The following is a 22,791-nucleotide window of genomic DNA, read 5'->3' on the forward strand; positions in this document are numbered from 1 at the left end:
TAGATAAGGAAAGTTCAACACAGAATGCAAAGAGAATTCTCACAAGATTAGTAACAGAATAGAAACAGAGCTTGGATCTCCAAATGCATTATTCAATTCCCTACTATGTCCCAGTGCCTCTAAGTTATATAATTAGAATAAAATCAATCCATATAAATAGCATAAAATGAGAAATTATGAATAAAATATTATTCAAGTAAAAGCCAGTTCTACATTGTGATTCAATTGTGAACCCATTATACGACTTCCTTTTTAAACTTCAGTATGAATTGTAAAATACAAGAGCCTAAATATGGTTTTATTAAATTCCATCTTGTTTTTAAAAACTGCAAAATTTCAGGTTTTGTGCTTTTGTAAAGCAGTATCATCACTAATTTAACACATTTACTATGACATTTTTTTTGGTAAATAGGAATCTTGTTCAGGTTTTTCTAGTTTATTACTACATTCTGGCTTTCTTTTTCTTGTATTTTGCAATAAATCTTCTCTCAAGCATAAATATGAATACATTTTTAGTTAGTGAGAGAAGCCATTGCTTTCTTCTGTGAAAACAGTGTGGTGATGGAGAGAAGTTAAAGAGAAAAAAGTAAAATTAATATGAAAGTGATTTTACATCACAATCAGGTTGCATAACTTACGAACAGTAACTGTTCTTGAACCAACCAAAAATATTCTGTAGGTAATAGGTTATGGGACCTTTTCTTAAGCGCTATAATTTTCCCAAAATAAATTTTAACTTCGATAAGATAGTAATAGGTAATTCAGTGACTTTGAGTGGGGACTATTCTTAGAGTCTGAAGTCAGAAGAGCTGAGAGACCTGAATTTCAATCTAAATCTGAGCAAATCACAATCTTTCTCAGTTTCTGTTTCTCCATCTGTAAAATGGGGATAATAAATAGCACTTATTGTTGTGAGGATCAATTGAGATATTTAAAAAATGCTTACCTCACGCCTGCCACATAGTAGGCAGTATATAAATACTAGCACTGTACACTCTATCTTTTCATTGTTTGCTAGTGGGCATTAGGTAGGAGACAAATAAATGCACTATAAGGAATTATTTTTTCTATCTCCAAGCATCCCCAAACATGCAAAATGTTGAAACTATGGTTAGAATTCCAATCTAAATCCTAGAAGAATGTAATTAATTTTCTCCATTGTAGATCGCAATTTATCTATAACTTAAAAGAGTTCTAGAGGGCAACCTGAAGCCTAAAGACATTAAGGAACTTGCCATCCAGGTATTATACTAGCCTCTTATATGGGACTCTATTAATTGAAAAATATTTCTAAGTTTAATATGCTTTGGAAGTAAGAAGCAGAATCAAGTATATGTATATGATACTGAAGTAACAAATTACTTGCTATGAGCCAGAGAGCAGGAGGAAGAAGGATATATACATATATATATATATATATATATATATATATATATATATATATATATATATGTATATATATATAAAAATGTATTTTTAAAAGACCTAATTGAAACAGATCTTCAATTGCATAAAAATAAATTTTTTTTGCATCAATTTGTTAAACCTTTTTTGGAATCAGTTTTTAAACTTCATCAATCTCAGTCTTAGCTAACTTCTCAAAATGTTTTTTCTCTGCTTCATAATGTTTAAAACACCTGATTCCTGAGGTCTAAATAATTATATTTATGCACACAGATTGTGCTTATAGATCTAGATGTGATTCAAACATAAAATATATATAATAAAGAAACATGACCTAATATATCTAGTATATTAATGTTAACATGTGCATGCAATTTTCTCTAAAACAAGTGTGGATTTTTCCTATGGAAAAAGTTATATATTCATCTCTCATGACTTCAGTTATGTCATTTGGCATAGATCTATCAAATCTAGGTGAAACAGATAGTGGTTTTTGGATTCAAGAAGATCTGAATTTAGATCCTACCTCAAACATTAGCTGTGTGATCCTGGGCAAGTCATTTAATTTCTCTCATTTCCTTTTATCTATAAAATGGGTATTATAATGATAGTTATCTATTTCATAAAGTTGTTGTGAGGATCAAATGAAACAACCTAAACTTGAAACTATTATCTATATAAATGCTAATTATTATTAGTAGTAGTAGTAGTAGTAGTAGTATCATCAATTGTTTTTAATCACGTTTGACATTTTGTGATCTTATATGAGGCAAAGATACTGGAGTGGTCTGTCATTTCTTTCTCCTGTTTATTTTTACAGATAGGGAAACTGAGGCTGGCAGGGTTAAGTGACTTGCCCAGATTCACACAGCTAATGAGTGTCTGAGATTTGACTTCACTTCATCCATTAGACCACCCAGCTGCCCTGTTGTCATTATTATTTACATGTGCAAATTATAATAACTATGCTAATATAATTCACATTAATTTATTACACAATCTGGATATATCTCAAAAGGGAATCATAGCCCACTCTGTGGGTTTATTTGCAATAAACTAGAAAAACAAGTTTATTAGGTTAAAGAAATATCCTTGTTATCTTTGGCCCTTAATTTTCTGTATTAATTTTCTCACATGAAAAAATGAATGGGTTGGACTCCTTGGTCTCTTCTTACTTTAATCCATGTTACCTATGACATCGCTACTTTTAATTCACATTATTTCTTGCCCTAATGTTGGGGCAAAGTAATGTACCTGCAGAAGTCATCTGCAAACGCAGGGAGTCTCCTTTGACTTTTGTATGAATTAAGAGCTTTTTGCAGTTCTCTGCTGCTACCTGGTGGCCACTATGAAGTTCACAAAAGCCTTTCCTAATAACCACGATGTATATGTACTGAGGGAAAAGGGTGTCTCTTTAGCAATGTGAATCATTTTTCCCCATTGCAGACTCATGCCAGATTCCCACACATTCCTGGAAAGCCTCTCATGACAGAACAAAGGACTCTCCCTGTCTATCTCATTTTGGTTGGTCCAACAGAAGGTACTGCATTAGTTATTAAATAAGTATGGTTTTCCTAGAAAAAAAATAGTTACATATTTCCCAGCACACAATAATGGACAGAGTGCTTCAGATTTTGCTTCAGATTTGACATATATCTAGACATGATTGTACACATAGATACATATTATGCTCTTTTTTGTTTGTTGTTGGCTGAACTGATTTGGAGATTAAAAACTTAAAGGTAAGTTGCAACTACTTGAAAATATCAGAAATAGAAGGTGGAAGATGAACAGCTGAATTTGAGAGATGGGCACAATTATTTGCAAGAAGTAACAGCAGATGCTAGACCAAAAAAAGCACCCAGGCTAAGACTAAACAAAACCAGCTCTGTTATTTATGAAGCATTAAGTAAAACTGTAGTAGAAAATCAGATTTTGGGTGGGGGAAAGGTACAAGTTTTTTTTCACTATAAATCAGATACTAACAAATTTTACATTAATTCACACTAAGACAAACAAAATATTTATAAGCCTGAAATGTTATTCAACTTGAAAATGAGCCTTTCTTATAACTTAAATATCAATCATTTAATTACATATTCCTTTGTCCTCTGAGGGACTGTGAGGTGCAGGGATACATTCAGTCTTTTGAGAAGCTCTATTAAGTTTTTGAGGTTTTTTTGAGGTGGTACCTTAAAGTTGTTTTAATTTGCATTTCTTTTATTTTTAAAAAAGTATTTTATTTTTCCAAATACATGTAGTTTTCAACATTCATTTTTTCTCTCTTTTCTAAAAACTTTTTTTAATTATAGTTTTTTATTTACAAGATGTATACAAGGGTAATTTTTCAGCATTGATAATTAATTGCAAAACCTTTTATTCCAATTTTTCACCTTCTTCCCCCCACCCCCTCCCTCAGATGGCAGGTTGACCAATTTATCTTAAATATGTTAAAGTATATCAACATTCATTTTTTGTAAAATACCCTAAAAGTTTCTGCCCAAAGTCTCTTTCAGCTGGTTCTTTGTAGATCCTAGAAAATAGGATGTTTACAAACAGATTGCCTGACCTCTCTGAGGCAGGTTAACCTGCTCTTTCATGAGGTTTTATGGGATGCAGCAATTCAGTTGGAGAAAACGAGACTGGTCCTCCCTGTAAAATGACAAGCCAATTATCTGGCATGACAATTGTGATCTTTCATGAGAAACACTGAGTTTCCCTTTCCTTCTCCTTAGGTCACCTATGGACAGATTGAGAGACAGTACCTCTTCTAATGATAACAAAACACGTGAAATTTTTTTGTTTTCTGGAACCTCATGATGCTCAGATGGCTCCTTACCCCATTTTAAGCCCTGACCACTAGATCTGCTTCTAACTGGAATAGTTGTTTTATATTTTTGTGGTACTACACCAAGGAACTGTTTATGAATATTTTGCTTGATATAGAATCTGTATCAGATTGCCTGTCAAAGAAAGGAAGGGAGGGAAGGAGAAAAATTTGGAACCCAAAATCTTTCAAAAAATGAATGTGGAAAATTGTCTTTAGAATTGGAAAAATAAAATAAAATTATTTATTTTGTTTGCCATATGTAATATTTGTACTTTTGCCTTCTAGGTTTCTTAAGCTGTAAAATCTCGTTTGTCCTCATTACATATAATGCTGGCTGATGGTTTTAGATAAATGATACTTATCATTTTTAAGGAAAACTCCTACTTTCTAGTATTTTCATTAGGAATGGGTGCTGTATTTTGTCAAATACTTTTTGTTACTGATATGGTCAATTATGCTGATAATTTTTCTAATACTGAACCAGCTATGCATTCCTGGTATAAATCCTTCTTGATCATAGTATATCCTGGTGATAAGTCAGTTGTGAAATCTCAAGGTCTTATAGAACACCCCAAATCTCAATAATTTTTTTGAAGGACCAAACCTGTGACTTCAGTGATATAGAAAACTCTTTTAATTCGGGTTGGCACCTACTCTACAACCAACAGTTTAAGAAAGTTCCCTAAAGCTGAGAGGTTAAGCCATTTGCTTGGAGTTAGAAAATAATCCATAGGTATCATGGGGAAGGTTTAAACAATATACTAAATTCCAAGACCAGCTTTCTCCACCATTCCATGTTGTCCCTTTAAATACTTTAATTTCAATTAATGTAAAAATGTGACAAATTGTGTAATTTAATAAATTCGTTAATTAAAAATTATTAAATGAATTATTAGTCTACATGATTTATTTCTCAGGTTTTGACTAAAGTCCTTGCTTTCCGCTATACAACTTTCCCAGTCCTCCTTAAAGGGACTAGCCCTTTGAGGAGATCTCAAATCTATCCTGCATATAGGTAGTTTTGCTTGCACAGAGTTGTTCACATTTTGTTTCCTCTTTTTGACTGTGAGCTCTTAGAAAGCAGGGACTTATTTGTGCACAGTGTCTGGTGCAGAATGAGCACTTAAGGACTTGATTAAATATAGTCACCTAGGTGAAAATCGTCTAGCAGCTTTCTATTCTTTGCTAAATTTTAATTTCTGTTTTCTAAGTAGGAAAGGAAGTCCAGAGACAAGAATTTTTTGTTACGATTTTTAAAAATGTATAATTATTTTGTCTTCAGGCATACAAGTTATCCATCCTTTATAGCCATTAAGTGTGTGACAAATTAATACAAATTCTCACAGCCTTCAGGGATGGCATTAATAGCTACTTTCCAGGAAAGCAGGAGTAACATAAAACATGGATTTTTTCGATGTTTCTCAATTCATTTTTTTGACAAACTGACATTATATTGGTATAGGAGAATGTGAGACTGAGCCTTTGATTTCACCATGGCTCAGGCTGTATTAAAGGCATATTAACTCTGCCAGACTCCAAGAGCAGGAGTTTTTGTTTACTCTGTATCTTCTCCCCCTCACAAAAGGTTGTCTTGAATTTGAATAAACAGAGCTGACAATGTCCTCTTTACTCTTAGCCTGTGTTAAGACAGGAGCATGAAAATCACAGCAAATGGAGTTCCCACCATTAGAAATAAACATGGACTAGAGAGAATATTTTTCATTAACATGTGAAACTTGTCCTAGTATTGAACCTAGTATTAATTGCAATCATGCTCTCAGAGGATACGGAGCAACCTCTGGGCCATATCCCTACCATGAATGGATTGATTATAGATGGTTGTATTAGTCAAGCTGGATGGTAGGCAGAGTTTAGGATTTCTGCTTTGTGAACTCCTAATATGTCTGAAAAATTTAAATTTCCAGGGACAATACACAAATACACGTCCCCTTGGCTTATCTGTAGCTATAAATCAATCAAACTGCACTCCTCCCCCCATATTGATAGTCTCTATTTTGAAGTTAGAAAGCCCCATAGTTAGGAAGGCAAGATGAACAAGAACAAAAAAAGTTTCCATTTACAAGTGAAGCGGTCTTAGAAGCCGACTTCAATCTGATTAAATCTTACCATTGTCTACAGAAATTCCAAGCACACTTGATATTTTTCTCACACTGAAAACAGAAAAAGTCACTTCGTTATTGGGCGCTTTTCCACATCTACAGAAATTGATTCATGGGCTTTATGTTCTCATAGCAGTTTTAAGGATTAAAATACATTTTTCCCCTGGCAGAAATGTCAGAATGTGGAAACATGATCAATTACATGCACTCTGTGAGGGAGAGGAGGAGGAGGAGGAAGAGATCCTACCAGATGTTCTCAGCACCTGCAATATCCACATCGGTCCTTAACAAAAAATTTAAAAGTACAAACAATGAATTCTTCTTATGGAAGAGAAAGACGAGGGAGTTAATGTGGATAAAGATTAAAAACATTAGAAACTGATCAAGCTATTTTATACATTTTTTTTTTAACAGAAGTGGAAAGTGTGGTGGAGTCTCTGATTCTTGGTGATTTATTGCCATAATTGACCATGTTCCACATTATGTCACTGCCAGATGCTGAATTCATTACTGCAAAAAAAGAAGTGGGGAGGCGGGGAAGAATAGTGCCACGAGTTCCTTTCTTTCTTTCTCTCTCTCTTCATTCCCACTTGTTTTAACCTGGAAAGAGAATCAAGTTTATGACGTGTGCTCTGGTGTGGTCTAGGGCTCTCCCCTCTGATTTGCAGGATGAGATGGCCGGCTGTTACGATGGCACGTCATGGAACTTACTGTGGTTAAATGTGAGAGAGTTATCCAGGCTGCTCAGCTGCTGCAATCTGGCATGCATCATTCCTGTTCTGTTACGGGAAACAGGCAATGTCTGAGACTTTCGATCATGAACTATGGGTCCCAACCCCTCCTGGTTCCTGCAGTATGGGTGAAATGGGACAGAAGCAAAAGTTAGACTTGTTATACCGCAGAGAGGAGAGGGAGCATTAGTGAAGCAGTTACGGCACAAACAGGGGCAGGCGAGGCTTTTATAAAGCAGCCTATTTGTTGTATTGTGGAAAGCAAAAACAAGAGGCAGCCGCCTTACGAAATATCACAGCAAAATTTCTGACACCCCCCCCCCCAAAAAAAAGCATTAATGAAAGCCAAAGCTAATATGTTCTAAATAATAGCCACAGCTTATTAATATCAAATTTCATTGATTTTTTTTTAAAGAGGGTCAGCTCAATGTGACACCGGAGATTCAAATTTTTTGACAAATATCCAAATAGTATTAATTTCTTTGGCTTATACAAGAGACTAAAGGACAAAACAAACAAACAAACAAACAAAAAACGAAATAAAATTGGAAACTAGTACAGTGTAAGAAACAGAAGGCAAACATGCAGTGAAATGTGGATTAGATGAGGCGATCTTCACACCCGTGTCTTACCCAGGCAGGAAGGGAGAAGAGCCATACACTTTGTTAAACTTGTCAGCAATCAAGTAAAGAAAAGAGAAAAGTGGTCTGTGTTAGCAATCAGAACAGACTACCTTCCTACAGCGTACCATCACCAGAGCTCATGAAAAACGGAAACCAGTGCCGGAATTACAAACTTCCCCGGTCCCATCGCCAACCTTTTATTTTTCTTATTTTGTTATTCTGTGTGGTATAACAGACCATGCATTTACTATCTTCAGACAAAACATGCCATTGAGGGATCCCAACGTGACAAACTTAGGAAAAAAGTATAGGAGGAACAGTGCTATTACAGACGATCAAGAACTTTAGTGCACTTAAAGTTGAAATCCCAGTTCAGCATTTTTAACATGCAGCAGAAGCTGAATGGGACTTTACTATCAAGTGCAGCATAACATAACATTCCACACTGAACATAACCCAACAACATTATTTTCTGATCTTCCTTTCTATATTTCTCATTTTAATGCACACATACATATAACATATATTACTGGGTGTTTTTTAAACTCTTTGTATTTTTAAAATGAATGACTTTCCACCCACTGAAGGAAAAAATGGACTTTTACAGTTCCCAATCCTAAGAATTTCTGTGCAATTTCTAGATCCACTTCATTTCCTGTTTACCACTTTTAACATTGTAAAGTGTAACATTTTAAAATATATATATATATATTTTAGTTTTTGACATTTATTTTTATAATAGTTTGATTTCTATTTTTTCCCTCCTGTGTAACATATTCTTGAAAGGTTGAAATATAAAAGAAATCACAGGTTCAAGAATTAGAGCTGGAAGGTATCCAATGGTAGGGCAACATAAGTGGTGCAGTAGAGAAAGGGCCAGGGATGGAGTCAAGAAGACCTAACTTCAGCCTCAGACCTACTAGCTGTGTGATGCTGGGCAAGTCACTTAACCGCATTTGAGTTTCCTCATCTGTGAATTGAGCTGGAGTAGGTAATGGCAAATTACTTCAGAATCTTTGCCAAGAAAACCCCAAATGAGGTCATGAAGAGTTGAAAACAACTCAACAACAGCTTAACTTTCTAAATCCAATTGTCTCATTTTATAGCAGAGGAAACCATCACAAATTGTGATAGACAGCAAGTGGCAAGGAGGAAATTTGAACCAAAATCTATGACTTCAGGTCCAGCTTCCTTTCTACTAATCCAAACTACAGAAAAATACTTAAAGAGAGACCGTTGGAATTTTGTCATAATTGTATAATGTTACAAAATATACTAATCACTCATCTTCATAAGAAAAAGTTCCAAAGACTTAAACAATGGGAATGAGAAGCTAAGAGCATAAAAAACACCCAGTATATATTTCAAATGCATTTTGCATTCAAGAATCTAAAAACAATAATAGGTTAGAGGACTTTAAGCAACATTAAATCTAACACATAACTACTATAAATCAACATCCTAGATTTTGGGGAAAAAGACTATAGGAAAAAAGTTATCGCTAATATTTTTATTCAAATGACATTCTTTTAAATTCATGCACATCAACATAAAACATGAACCAGACAAGCTCAAAAATATTCTGAAGAGAGACTAACATTAACACAAGAAAATGATTTTTTTCACATTCAGGTTGGACATTCTATTAAGTATCACTTCTCCATTTTTATAGCTATTGATATAAATTATCATATCTCTAAAACCATAAAAGGGATGAGGGAGATCTCTTAATAATTTAGTACATTCAGAACCTTTAAACCTTGAATATTAACTTATATTCAAACTGTTTACATAACAAGTACATACATAAATAAATACATAACAAAAGCATAACCCCTGTGTCAAGGCTCTCATCCAATATGCATCGGAACAACTCAAAACATGGAAAAACTGAACACAGATATATTGAGCAAAATGGAGGAAGTGGGATGGGAACATGTGGATCCATTCACTGGATCCAAACAAGCAAAAACACATGTAGTTTGGGTGACTTCAAAGAAAGAAATATTTCCTGTCAACAAAAATTAACTTGTAAATTCTATATATTTTTGAATACAGGACCAAGCTGATTCAGACAGAACAAGAAGGCACCAATGATTTGAGTACAGGCAAAACCCAATATGAGAGTGTCTTGGTGAGAGTCATTTAATAATCAAGTTAACATAACTGGATGCCATCATTAAGTCATGAAACTTTTAGTAATATCATCCTGCTTATCACCCAGGATGTAATTTGGATTACTGGCAATGATCTGAATTAGAATTTGGGGCTCAACACTATTACTATCCCTAAATAAAAGTGTACTTATGCGTAATGAGTGCATAAACACTGTCCCCATGGAATTAACATGCAATTGTAATCTTTTGCACATGTTCACAAAGCCAATAAGTAACATTAGGAGAAGTCATGTACTCAGGACAGCATTTTTTTCAATTAAGGGTCCAGGAAATATTGGTTTTGGATTACTCCAAAGAAGTTATACTTTTGATTTTACTTAAAGTCTACTTAAAGGTCTACTGAAAAGTAGATCTAAATACCTAAAGAAGAATATGTGTTCAGTAATCTGGGTCCACCAAAAAAAGGGGAAAAGTGATCAGAAATTTGTGTTTTTGTGGTAGAGAATAGGTACAAAGTTGACAAATTTTTGAAACTAAAAGGAATAGACAGGTGCCTGGGGAAGGACAGATTGGAGAGGGCAAAAGGATAAGGGAAAAGGACAAAGGCAAGAAAATAAGGAGAAAAGGAAGAGATAGTGAACCAGGATCCTAATAGGAAGGGCTTAGAAGTATGGATTTGTGGAGACGGGCCAATAAAATGCCTAAATATGGGTGGAAGATGCTTATAAATTTTTGTAGAAAGTCCAATTCTTCTTGTGCAACAAAATAACTGTATGGATATGTATATATATGTTGTGTTTAACATACACTTTAACATATTTAACATGTATTGGACTACCTGCCATCTGGGGAAGGGGGTGGGGGAAAGGAAAGGAAAAGCTAGCAGAAAGTTTTGCAAGGGTCAATGCTGAAAAATTACCCATGCATATATATACATAAATATGATAAAATGTAGAATTAGGTCTGATATGTGGAATACATAAATTAAAAATTATAATAAATAGTTATAATAATAATAAAAAGTTATAATAAAAAATTTTTTAAAACTCAGAAAACTAAAATAAATAAATAAATAAAAATAAATTTTTGTACAAAAGTAAAAGGTCTGCCAACTGCCTTCTTGTACATTGTGACACTTTCAGTTGTCAAGCATCACAGAATGACAATTCCCATATCCTCAGATATGCTTAATAAGAGAAAGGGAGGGGATGAGTGGGAGGGTGGACAAGAGAAGTAAGGAAACTGGTATCACTGAATAACATTACAAATTAAAATTCCACACAGTACCTTGCTATATATCGCTTTCCCATGTACTGGAACTGATGTAGGCATACTCTATAAAAATATAATTTGGAAAATTATTTTAAACATTTAATTATAATATCAACAATGATGAATATATATATTCTAGAAGATTTTTCCCTCATAAATCTTGCTACTGCCTTTTCTCTCATCTATCATAAATCTTCTCAAAGGTTTAAACCTATTATTTACCTATTTTTGACAAAAGGCTCATTTAGTTTGTGGCTACAATGAGCTATCAGCAGGATAAATATGAAAAATAACAGCAGTTCATATTTGCAGAACAATTTAAGAACTAGTAAAACACTTTGTTCATCATTCCCCTGAGAAGTATAAGTATTCCCTTTTCCCAGATGAAAATAATGAGGTCCAGAGAAATGAGGGCCTTGTTCATAGTTAAGTACCTAGCATAAACTATAGGGATTAGGATTTTTAAAAAAGAGCCCAGGATCTTAAATCTAGTGTACTTTCCAGTAAACAAATATAAGCTCTTGTAATATCCAATGAAAATCTATATATTTTTTCAAAATTGTTTGGCCTAGGAAGTCTTATTGAATGTCCAAAGACTCACGTATTTCTCTGTTATAATAACTTACAAATTATTTAGCATTTTGTGGTTTACAGAACTCTTGCCTTCCAATAACTCTATGGGGTAGGAAGTACAAGGATTATTATTCCTACTGTATAGATAAGAAAGTTGAGTAACAAAGAAGATAAGTTATAATCATATAAGAAGAACTCATTTTTGTCTTAAGTGTTTGTATGGTTGTTTTAAAGAATCTCCCAGATGAAAACTGGTGAGCAAATTTTATTTATAGCAATAATTATTTATCTCATAAGAAAAACTGAAATGTAATTTATCTAATGGGTTTTCACAGACATTTCACTAAATCTTATCTACCTGGTAACTCTATTATCAATCCAGCAAAGGGAGTAAGCCAAATGCTGGTAATATTCATAGGGAACATTTAAATAGGAGGCATTACTTAAAAGCAAAAAGAAAATACATTGGAGGAAAAGTTGGAAACAGCTCAGGAGGGCAAAATTAGATAAAATAAATAATTCACTTAAATACATAGTTCTTTTTCTTAATATCGTACTCCCCAAAATCATTAATTGTTTTATCCTGGGTCTCATTTGGTCCATCTCATTTTCATTGAGAATCAACATACAGGAAAATAATAAGGTTAAGTGATTTTTCCAAAAATAATACAAATTATTTGAAATTTTTCATTTGAATCCAGATCCTCTGATTCAAAATATAGTAATCTTTCTATTCTCCCATGTTTTTTGGACTCCCTTTTTCTTCCTCTGCCTATACCACTGAGAGGGATGGAACAAGATCCAACATAGAGCAATGACTGAATGATGCAAGCTTGTATCCAATGATGAGTTAGTGCCTAAATTTCAAAGTAACACATACCTTATATATCCCTCTTTATCTCTGTTAGGATCAAGAATTGACTATACTGTGATCCAATGGCTAATATGCACAATTTTATTTTTTATCATATAATGTTATATCATATTAATTTATTTTTGTTACATTTGAGTTTCAAGCCATTTCCCTCCTCCCCTCCCAATCCCATATTAGAGGGGACCCAACATTTGACATCAATATATATGTACAGCTATTATAATACATAATTCCACATAATCAGTTCTTTCGCTGGAGATAGAAAGCATCTTCTTTCATATGTCCTTTATAGATAATATAAATATTCATATCACACAGAATAGTTTAGTAAGAGCATAATTTTCAACTTTTGAGAAAAACTAAAACTACTCACTCTGATATTGTGAAAAAATCCATAAGTTCAGAGGTTGAAGCCTTGTTCCAATATGTAAATAAAGCATCTAGAAAATAAAAATATTGTTGATCAGAAAAGCAATTTATAAATATATATATATTTATAAAAAAATTTAATATTATATATATATTTATATGTTTACATAAATATATATATGACCCTACTCATTCATCTCAGCATCTAAAAATAACTCATTTATATAACCATATATACAAAGGCTTTAGACCCAAGAGATATTGGAACATGGGTTGAATGAGCCTTTTCCTTCTTCAGATAAAGAAAATGAGGTCTAAAGAGATTAATGGGATTGTATGTGAAATCTAAATCCATTATTTGTTTGGAGACCTGCAATTTAAAAGCTTTGGATTTTAGAACGATTATAACATTTAAAACAATTGTTAAATTCCCACTTAAATACTGCTTTGATGCTTCTTCTTGGGGTAAGTGATGCTGGTGGGCTCAGGGAAGTCCTATTCCAGCTAGAACAGACAGAAGATTTATTCTATGGGGCGAATCCTAGCCAAGTTGAGGAATGCTTATCATCAGGCTGGCTGAAGGATAATTATACTTTCAATTGCAACAATTCTTTAAGATCATTAAGTTTTAAGTGAAATTGAATCAATTTAAGTAAGATTAAAAGCAATGCTTACTTCTTTGTGTTGGGAGTGAGAATACCAGGAAAGATGAAATCATACATCATTTAAGTATTCCACATGTCAGACCTAATTACATTTTCTTGACTAACAATTCTTTTCTATTATTCTAAGTCTAAATTGGAGTTTTTATTAGTAAGAGTAAACTTCTACAATTCAGATAAACTCCAAATGATGGACATTCAATGAAGATTCATTATGAAATTACTATAGTTAGCAAAATGAAAATTTAGCAAAATACTTATATGTTTGTTTATGTTCAGGACATTAGAAACAGGTGAAAATTTTCTCATCACAGTTTGGTTTTTGGGTAACAAACTGATTCACTGGTTAAACAGAAGTAGATATTACCTGAATTTTTAAAAAAATCTTAAATTCAAGCCCAGAAATAGGTATCAATAGGACTATCCATATATACACAGAGGACCAGGGCCAACTTTTTCAAATTGGGATAATTTGAGTTTCTTTAATAGAAGAGGTCAATATCTTTTGTCCTGGTGAACTGCAGCTGAGATAAATAAGATGCTTAAATAAGATGCTGAGAAATGCCAAAGATGCAAACAACAGATGAATTTTCACTGTGGAGTAAAGGACATATATAACCACAGCATACCCAAAATATCATACTACTACTTCTTCTTTTTCTTCATCATCATCATCATCATCATCATCATCATCATCATCTTCTTCTTCTTCTTCTTTTTTTTCTTCCTCTTCTTCCTACTCTTTTTCCTTTTCTTCTTCTTCCTCTTCCTCTTCTTTTTCTTCTTCCTTTTCTTCTTCTTCCTTCTCCTTCCTCTTCCTCTTTCTTTTTCTCTTCCTCCTCCTCTATCGTCCTCCTCCATTCTTCTTCATTCTTTTAAATCTTCTTATCCTTTGGGCAGTCATGGTTCTCATAATTTCTCTTGTGTAATGGGAAATTTTGTCAAGGACCCTATAGCCAAATGAGCTCTATCTCCTAAAAGAACTTCCTAGAAAGAAAAAAAATGTTCATGCTAAATCTTCCCTATATCTCTCAAAGACTAAAAGAGAATTTTTTGTAGTGTTTAATAAACACTTTAAAATTTGCTATTTCAGTTGATTCTTACAGTTCTAGTAGGTAGTTACAATCATTATCCGTTTTACAGATAAAAAATTGAGGATAAGAGAGCTTTTAATTGACTGCTACTAAGTTTATGAAGAAGGATTTAAATTCAGTTCTTCCTAACTCTATCTCAATCTAGGCACTGTGCTAAGTGCTGGGGATACAAAAAGAGATAGTCCTTGACCTCAAGTAGTTTCCAATCTAATGGATTCTACATGTTAAATTTTTATTTTTAAAGAATCACATTGATATTTCTATTTCTGGTGTCAAGTAAAATCTTATATAAATTATAAATTAGTATTTGTTTATTAGCAAATTTGAAGATGGCTCATAATTAAGTTCTTTCTACCCCAATCATCAGACTACTAAGGACATAGGAATTCCAGATAAGTGACAAATGGAAGGTAGAAAACCCTTGCTACCCACCGAAGATTAAAACAAGTTTGTCCTGTTGAGAGAATTCACATGTCATCCAAAAAAGATTGTCATAGGCAGCAATATAATTTGCATATCTGGTAATTTTTTTTGTCTTCTCAAGAACCTTTTGGCATTCATACTGATTAAGTCAACACTATAAAATACTTAGTAGGTAGAAAAAGCTCATTAGATGCACTTTTTCTGGAAGGTTAAAAACAATTAACTGACAGCTGAGAAACTCCACTTAAAGAGCCAGAGACAAAACCTTTAATCATGAAAGACTTTTAGGAACTGAGCACAGTTTTCCCAAATGCAATATCTGGAATCATAGGTAAAGCGACTGAAAGATTCATTGGTCTCAAAGACATAAAGAACTACCCATGCTATGAGAACTGAGGATCTGGAACATTTTTCTGTGTGTTTAAGCAAGTCCAGTCACATGGATTGATCACCCAGTTCATTGAATCTTTAGGAGACTATGCATTAGAAAGAAGCAAACATCACATATTTTGTGGAATGCTTACTGAAGTAACTATGAGATTTTTAAAATGGTAAATTTTATGAGATGTGTGGACTCAGAATGTTTCAAAATCAACTATAATGATCAAATAGAAAAAAATAAAAATACAATAATGATATAATTTGATTTGCAGGTATTTTTTTTTCTATACACAGCTTATTTGCTTTTTCCCTCCAAGAGAGTAGCCAATACAAAAATAAAAGGCAATTTCTTTAACTATTCCCTTGGTAGTCATGTATAGATAGCTCTTGACTTTGAGCAATTTCAATAGATTACTTAACCAATTACAGCTCTGCAAATGCACTAAAGTCAGTCTGCCTCCAGATCTACTGTGGGTAAAGCTTTTCCCTGGCTCCCAGCCTCATCCCTGTATCCCCTTTGCCCAGTCAGCAAATGCACAGACCTATCCTGTTGGCACAAAGATTAAGCATTAAAGGGGAGGGAGAAGGATATACTGAATTTAAGGTGAGGGATTAGAAGAAAGATGGGTAATTTGGATTTCAGAAATGTCAGTAGCTTTCTGTCCATTTCCTAAAGAAAAATCTCATTATTCAGCCTTTTTCATGAAAACTTCCAATGAGGAAGAAACTAATGATAATAATAATAGTAGCTAAAATTTATATAACATTTATTATGTGCCAGAGACTGTGTTCAATGCCTTACAATTATTATCTCATTTGATCCTCATAGTAATCCTGTGAAATAGTGCTGTTATAATCCCCATTTTTACAGCTGAGGAAACTGAGGAAAATAAAAGTTATGTGACTATCCAGCTAGTATGTAACGGAGGCAATATCTGAACTCAGGAAGATATTTTCCTGACTCCAGGTCCTACGTTGTGTACTATGGTACCACTTAGTTGTCCCTCCAATCTCATCTTTCTCTGAATCAGCTACATGTGAACCCTTGAAGTCATGTTTGATATTTTCCTTCTCATAATACTAGATACCAATAAAGCTATTAACTCCTACACATTTTTGACACTGACAAGCATTTTATTATGTAGATAAAAGACCAAATTAGGAGTTAGGAAAAACCCAAATTCTAATATTAATGTGAGAAATAATTATTTCTCTTTTATATTTAATAACCAATTATTGGGGAGATCTAGGATTTTTTCCTTTTTTTTCCTATTTCCTCAATCAAAGTCCTTCTTTCAAGATCTCTGACCTTGTTCAAAAATGTATTCCACTTAGACTATCTTATCTAGGTGGAGCTATTGTTTGTCTAATTTAGAAAAACCTTCAAAGAAAACCTACTTTTGGTGAAATAGGGCCTATGAGCTTCCTCTCATTATAATATTCATTCTCTCTTTCAAGGGCACATAAATATCAAGAAACTGCCATTATCTATCTTTGGTATACAAAAGATAGCCAAATGACCAATTGTTTTATTAATTTGTACTAATTATAATGAATAATATGACCAATTACCCAGAAATTATTATCTCTTAAACTTTACACATCACACTGTCTTTAATTTTTGGATATGACTAATGTGGGGATTTGTTTTGCTTCATTATACACATTTGATATAAGGGTTCTCCCCCCCGCCCCCCAGTAAGGAATGGAGGGAAGTAAAAAGAAGATAAAATAAATACTTAATTGAAAAAATTATCTGTATTAAAAATTAAAATAATCACATCTTTCCTTTCAGACTCTAAGGAGAATCTGCTATTCATCTTTGTTTTCATCATGGTATCTTAAACATAAAGCTGGGTTTTTGTTTTGTTTTTTTAGCATTTGATATACTGAATTTAACTCCAATTCAAAACTTTGAGTCTGGCCAAATGTAAGCTCAAAGTTCATGGCTTTTTATAATGAGAAAAGTAATGTGATGGTGGGTTAAGAAATGAAAAATTCAATAAACATAAAATTTCATTCAGGGCTTAAAGGCAAGTATTTGCTTCATTAATAGTAGAATGTATGCTATCATCGCTTACCAAGGAGATAGGAGTTGCAGAATATGAAAAAGCTTTCTGTTTTGAATGAAGGAAGAAGCCTTTATGTAGCACCAACTTTATGTCAAATATTATGCTAAGCATTTTACAAATATTATCTCATTTAAATAATGCTTTGAAATTAAATAACTAAACTTGGGATAATTAAACTTGATCTTATACTTATGTTTGCTATAACAAAATCTGCAATAAGAAAAAGGTAGCAAAACATTAATCCATCTCTGAATCAGGTTTTTCATAAATGTATCAAGTGGCTGTAAATCTCCCCAATAATCTTTTCAAAGAGGCCCTTCTGAATTCTAGGGTGCTGATGGAGGTTCCTTCATCTGATGATTCACTAAACTGAAAATATGACAGAAATTCTGAAGTATATGGTGAAAACCTTTATACAGGACATTATGATATTGTTTTATATGAAATACAAACAACTCATAGCATTAGGAAGTAACGCAATATAACAGAAAAAGTCCTAAAGAAAGGAATCAAGAGACCTGAGTTAGTGTCTTAGTATTGTCATACTAACTAGCCTCTCCAAGGTTTGGTTTTCTTACTGAAGATTAAGGAAAATAAAGGAAAAAAAGAAACTTATGAAATGCCTTCCTATTCTAAGATTTTAAGACTCTTTGCCCTGAGTACTCAATGTGTAATCATTAGAAAGCTTGATGTTTCTCTTATTTTATTGCTCTGGATCTCTATTTCATCTGAAAATTTTTGAATAAATAATCTTTAAATTGTCTTAGAGCCAAGGGATCTCTTTTGCTAACCTTTCACATTTTAGAAAGCTTTATGCTCAATATACACTGACATGTGCAGAGCATGGACCAGATGGGCTAGCACACAGCATTTTCACTGGCTTTTGCTTTGACAGGAAGGTCAATGGAAATGTTCATCCAGAGTGTACAGCACACCTAGCTCTCCATGGATCTCTTATACTATAAATGTGCATCTTTTATAGATGACAATGGCATTTGTGGTCATCTATTTTAAAAGTTGAGGATCAGGACCATGGTGAGGAACACAATCTCCCATTATGACACTGGAAGGTGAGGGGGATTGAATCAGATTGAATTTACATCATCTTAATTTATTGCACATTTCCAAAGAAATACTTAGAAAAATTGCCTGTAAATGCAAATATTGTTTCAACTGACCTCATTTATATTCTCTGTTTGTTTGTTTTTTTTTAATTAACAGATAGAGGCCTGGAAACTATGACAAATATTGATAAAAATATCACAATTACTATAAGTATCAGTACTGATATAACCCACCACAATAAGTAATATTTCATTTTAGACAAAAAAGATTATTTTTGTCTAAATATAGATAAATTTTGTTTGCTATTCTTCCCATTGGAAAAGGTAGATCCTTTCTCTTAAGTTTTTTAAGGGACATTAATTAATTTTCTAGTTGAAATGATCTATAGGAAGCGGAATTCTTCTGTGGTTCCCTCGTTTACTTCTACATAGAGAAAAAAGAAAAGAAAAAGCAAGGAAAAAAAGAAGTAACACAAATTACACAAGATGGAAAGATGACCTCACCTGAAATAGATTCATTTATTTCTTTTTTTTTCTTTTACCACTAAACAAAACTATAACTGCTCATCTATTGTTAAAATTAATTATTGCATTATCCTTTCAAGAGAAAGCTCCAGTATACAGCTGAAAAAAATCATTTGTCATGTTAAATAGCATTGTGATAAAACAGAATTGAAAAGAGATTTCTTGTTAAACCACGTTTTTTGGGGAGTTTCTTTTTCACAACTGTAGCTGAATGATCAACATGTCTATCACCAAAAAAACTTTAGTTCTCATCTGAATACTTCTGAAATCCAGATGGATCTTTTTGAAATGAGGCTTCTGTGCAAAATCAAAGTTTCTACCACCCAAGAGCATTACACGCTTTTTGAGGAATTTTGCTTCTATCATATGCAGCCTGTAGATTTTTAAAAATTAATTAATTAATTTTAATCCACATTTCTTTATATATACATTTATTCTACAACACTTCCCATTTTTTCCACCTCATTTTCTCATCTGGTAAAATGAATGAAATAAAATGGAATCTTGTTTACTTACCATCAGACATGCTCTTTAAGATGTATAGGAAACACATGAGTAGACTCTTAATCTCTGACTGGTCAAGTTTGTCACAGCGGACTACCGAGCTCCCTAAAGTACCACTCTGTTGGTGCTGGAAAAAAACAAAAGAGAATAATTTTTATTAATTTCAAGGGGAAAATAATATCTTAATTCCACTTACTTATTTTTTTTACTACCTTGGAAAAGAAAAGTATTCAAAACTGAGAATATTCCAGATATAAGTAATCCCTCACTATGATATTTCAGGGATAGGTCCACTTTTCCCACCTCTGCCCCCACCATAAATAAGTGATGTTCCAAAGTAGCTGCAGCCATTATTTCTTTATGGATTTCTAAAAGGAGAAAAAAAAAGGCACACCCCAACCTCAGAGTCCAATGTTGCCACAGCTTAGGCTATTGATGTAGATTTTTAAATATTACGAAATGTCATGCAAAAGAGGGTGTCCCATGAGCAATGTGCTGAAGGGATGATGGAGAAAACAACACTGCAGAACTAAAAACTACTCTAAGGAAGACACTAATGGTAGACACAGCAAAAATAAACAAACCAAATCAAACCTATGGTGCTGCCCGTGTACCAGCAGGCAGATGTCTCTGCAAGCAAGTCATTGCAAGTCGGGAAGGTTTCTCGCAGCAGAAAAGAGCCTGCAGGTACCTAGTAGATAGATAGCTGAGCCAAGCAACACCAGATACAGCCTAAACTGATGAGGTCCTTCTGTCATCAGCTTATCTGAACACTGCAAATGTCCAAACAAGATCTGTCAGAAAGCTTAGCGTGTAGTGACTAGTTAGTTCAGTTTTGCCACAGAGCAGCAGTATACAAAAAAAAAAAAAAATTATAGAAACATAAGAATAATTATACCGTGCTTTAAAAACAAATAAACAAACACTTGTGAGGTATTGCAGTATAAAATCAATAAGGTTATTTCCTCTCCCAAAAATATCAGTTTAAATAAAAGGATGTTTTATTTACTCTGTGTTAATAAAATCAATTAAGATAATTTCCTGTCCCAAAAATATCTTTAAAAAAGGATGTTTTATTTATTCAGTATTAGAGATGAGTAGCATTGTAGATCATATTTTGATTTTATAGCTAATATTGTTTTTTTGAGAACTATAAAAGATTCATAATTTCATTGATATGAACACGGCCTTTGCTTCAGCAGACTGAAGTCCATCAACAGCTGATTTTAGGAGTTACTTTGGCATCCCAAAATTCATCACATGGAAGACAATAAACCCCAAGCCTTTCCATGCTGATTAGACCTGCAATAGCTGGCAACATGTGAAGAATCTTGGGTCACCTCCACGCTACAGTGAAGCAAAGGAAAAAGACTTCAGTGACGTTCATGTCTCATGCCCTTATTTTAGCTTTAGAGATAGCAAGGTGGAATAGTAGAGAATGTGGTAGATTTGGGAGCCAGGAAAACTTGTCTTTAAGTGCCACATTAAACAATTACTTGCTGGTTTACCTATGGCAAGTCATTTTATTTTCCAAATCTCAATTTCCTCAACTGTGAAATGATGGATTAAAATGTTAGACAGAATGATGGAGAGAATGGCAATAATATTGTCACTCTTTTCACAGAGCTGTCATAAGGATCAAATGTGATAATATAGGTAAAGCAATTTGCAAACCTTAAAGTAGTACACAAATGTAAGCTATTTTATTTTTCCAAGAATAAAATAAACTGGTGCAAGTTTGTGGCAAAACTGTACTGCTAGTGTTCTCACTCCAAACATCAGCCTCACACTTGGAACTACAAGAACCAAGTACTTCTTGCAAAGGCAACGTAAGTGCGGCATGCAAGGGATCCTCTGGCAAAGTCGGGATGGTCAGGAGGGAAAAATCCATGGTGACCCGATTTCTCTTGGCTGACTGACAGCTCTCCTCCTCCTCTCCAGGGCTGCACATGACATAAGCAGAATGCCTTCTGAGAAGTTTCTCCCTCTGTCACACGAAGGCATGTTAGAGTCAAGGGGAAAGTTAAACACATGTCGTGAGACTTCTGCCACCAAAAAGCCTGTACCTCTACAAGAAGGCAAACTCCTAAGTCCGGGAACAATCAGCTACTGAAACATAAGGTAAGATTACACATGTTACTTGGTGAGGGAAGAGGGCGCCTTTCAAGTCCTGGAGAAGGAGTGACTCTATTGAATGAAAAGCTGAAATGGTATCGGATGATGGGCTTAAGATGCGAGGATTAAAATAATAGTAATAATTATAAAAAAAATTTCCAAAACTTAGAACCATGATGCTGATGACAAAGCTGATACATTTGTTTCCGGGTACCATTCAAAATTTCTGAGGCTTTTCTACAAAATATCATAAAGTCTAAATCTTGGTTATTTCAGGAAAAAAGGACTGAAATGGAAGACAGAAGAGGATATTAGCCCAACGCTGCTCTTGATTTATTCCTTATGATGTAGATGAAATCAATTCTGCTCCTGAGACTTAAAAAGCTAAATAGTACAACAGCTAGTGTTTAGACTACTAGCTGTCTGAAGGGCAACTCATTTAATTTCTCAAGCCTCAGTTTCATCATCTATAAAATGGAATAATAATAGTATCTACTTTGCAGATTGTTCTGAAGTTTAAATAATGACATATATAAAGCACTTTTCAAAAGATACCTGCTTGCTCTTTTTCTTCTTGTTAATTCTGGGTTTTTGGTGGGGATAACTAAGGTAATAGCTGTGATGTGTTCTCCCTTCCTTGGAAGAAAATCATATGCTATTCTTGATTATGGGGGGAACTTTCTCTTTTCTCCTTTCTTTCTTCCTTTTGGCAGAATGCCTGTTATCCCTACTTTTCTTCAAAATTCAGCTCAAGTACTACTTTTTATATGAAGCCTGTCCAGATCCCATTAGCTGCTAGAGCTTTCCCTCTCAAATTATATCTATTTGACATACAAATATATACATATACATATATATGACCAGCCTCTGAACCATTGTCTTTCACAGTTGTAGGCATTTAATAAAGGCTCATGGACTGATCATTATTCTTACTACTTATATAAAGCATTTCCATAATTATTATTTTTTAATTTTTTTTGGTAAGGCAATTGAGGTTAACTGAATTGCCCAAGGTCACACAATTAGGAAATGTTAAGT

At 33.5% G+C, this 22,791-nt stretch overlaps 1 protein-coding gene across 30 annotated transcripts in view; it reads right to left on the reverse strand.

The window, feature by feature from the left end:
- Positions 1 to 22,791, reverse strand: part of DOCK9 (dedicator of cytokinesis 9) — a 335,360-nt gene that overhangs the window by 52,148 nt on the left and 260,421 nt on the right. For 19 of the 30 annotated variants that reach the window (XM_031958604.1, XM_031958617.1, XM_031958588.1 and 16 more), the window contains 4 exons: positions 19,651 to 19,765; positions 12,918 to 12,984; positions 11,113 to 11,160; positions 7,066 to 7,202 (listed from right to left, as the gene is read on the reverse strand). In XM_031958604.1, coding sequence (XP_031814464.1) covers positions 7,066 to 7,202; positions 11,113 to 11,160; positions 12,918 to 12,984; positions 19,651 to 19,765 — 367 coding nt within the window. Of the gene's footprint in view, positions 1 to 6,361; positions 6,406 to 7,065; positions 7,203 to 11,112; positions 11,161 to 12,917; positions 12,985 to 19,650; positions 19,766 to 22,791 lie in introns of all 30 variants that reach the window. The other 11 variants (XM_031958613.1, XM_031958605.1, XM_031958597.1 and 8 more) reach the window with 2 other exon arrangements.

This window comes from Sarcophilus harrisii, chromosome 3, assembly GCF_902635505.1.
Source record: "Sarcophilus harrisii chromosome 3, mSarHar1.11, whole genome shotgun sequence".
Classification (NCBI taxonomy): Eukaryota; Metazoa; Chordata; class Mammalia; order Dasyuromorphia; family Dasyuridae; genus Sarcophilus; species Sarcophilus harrisii.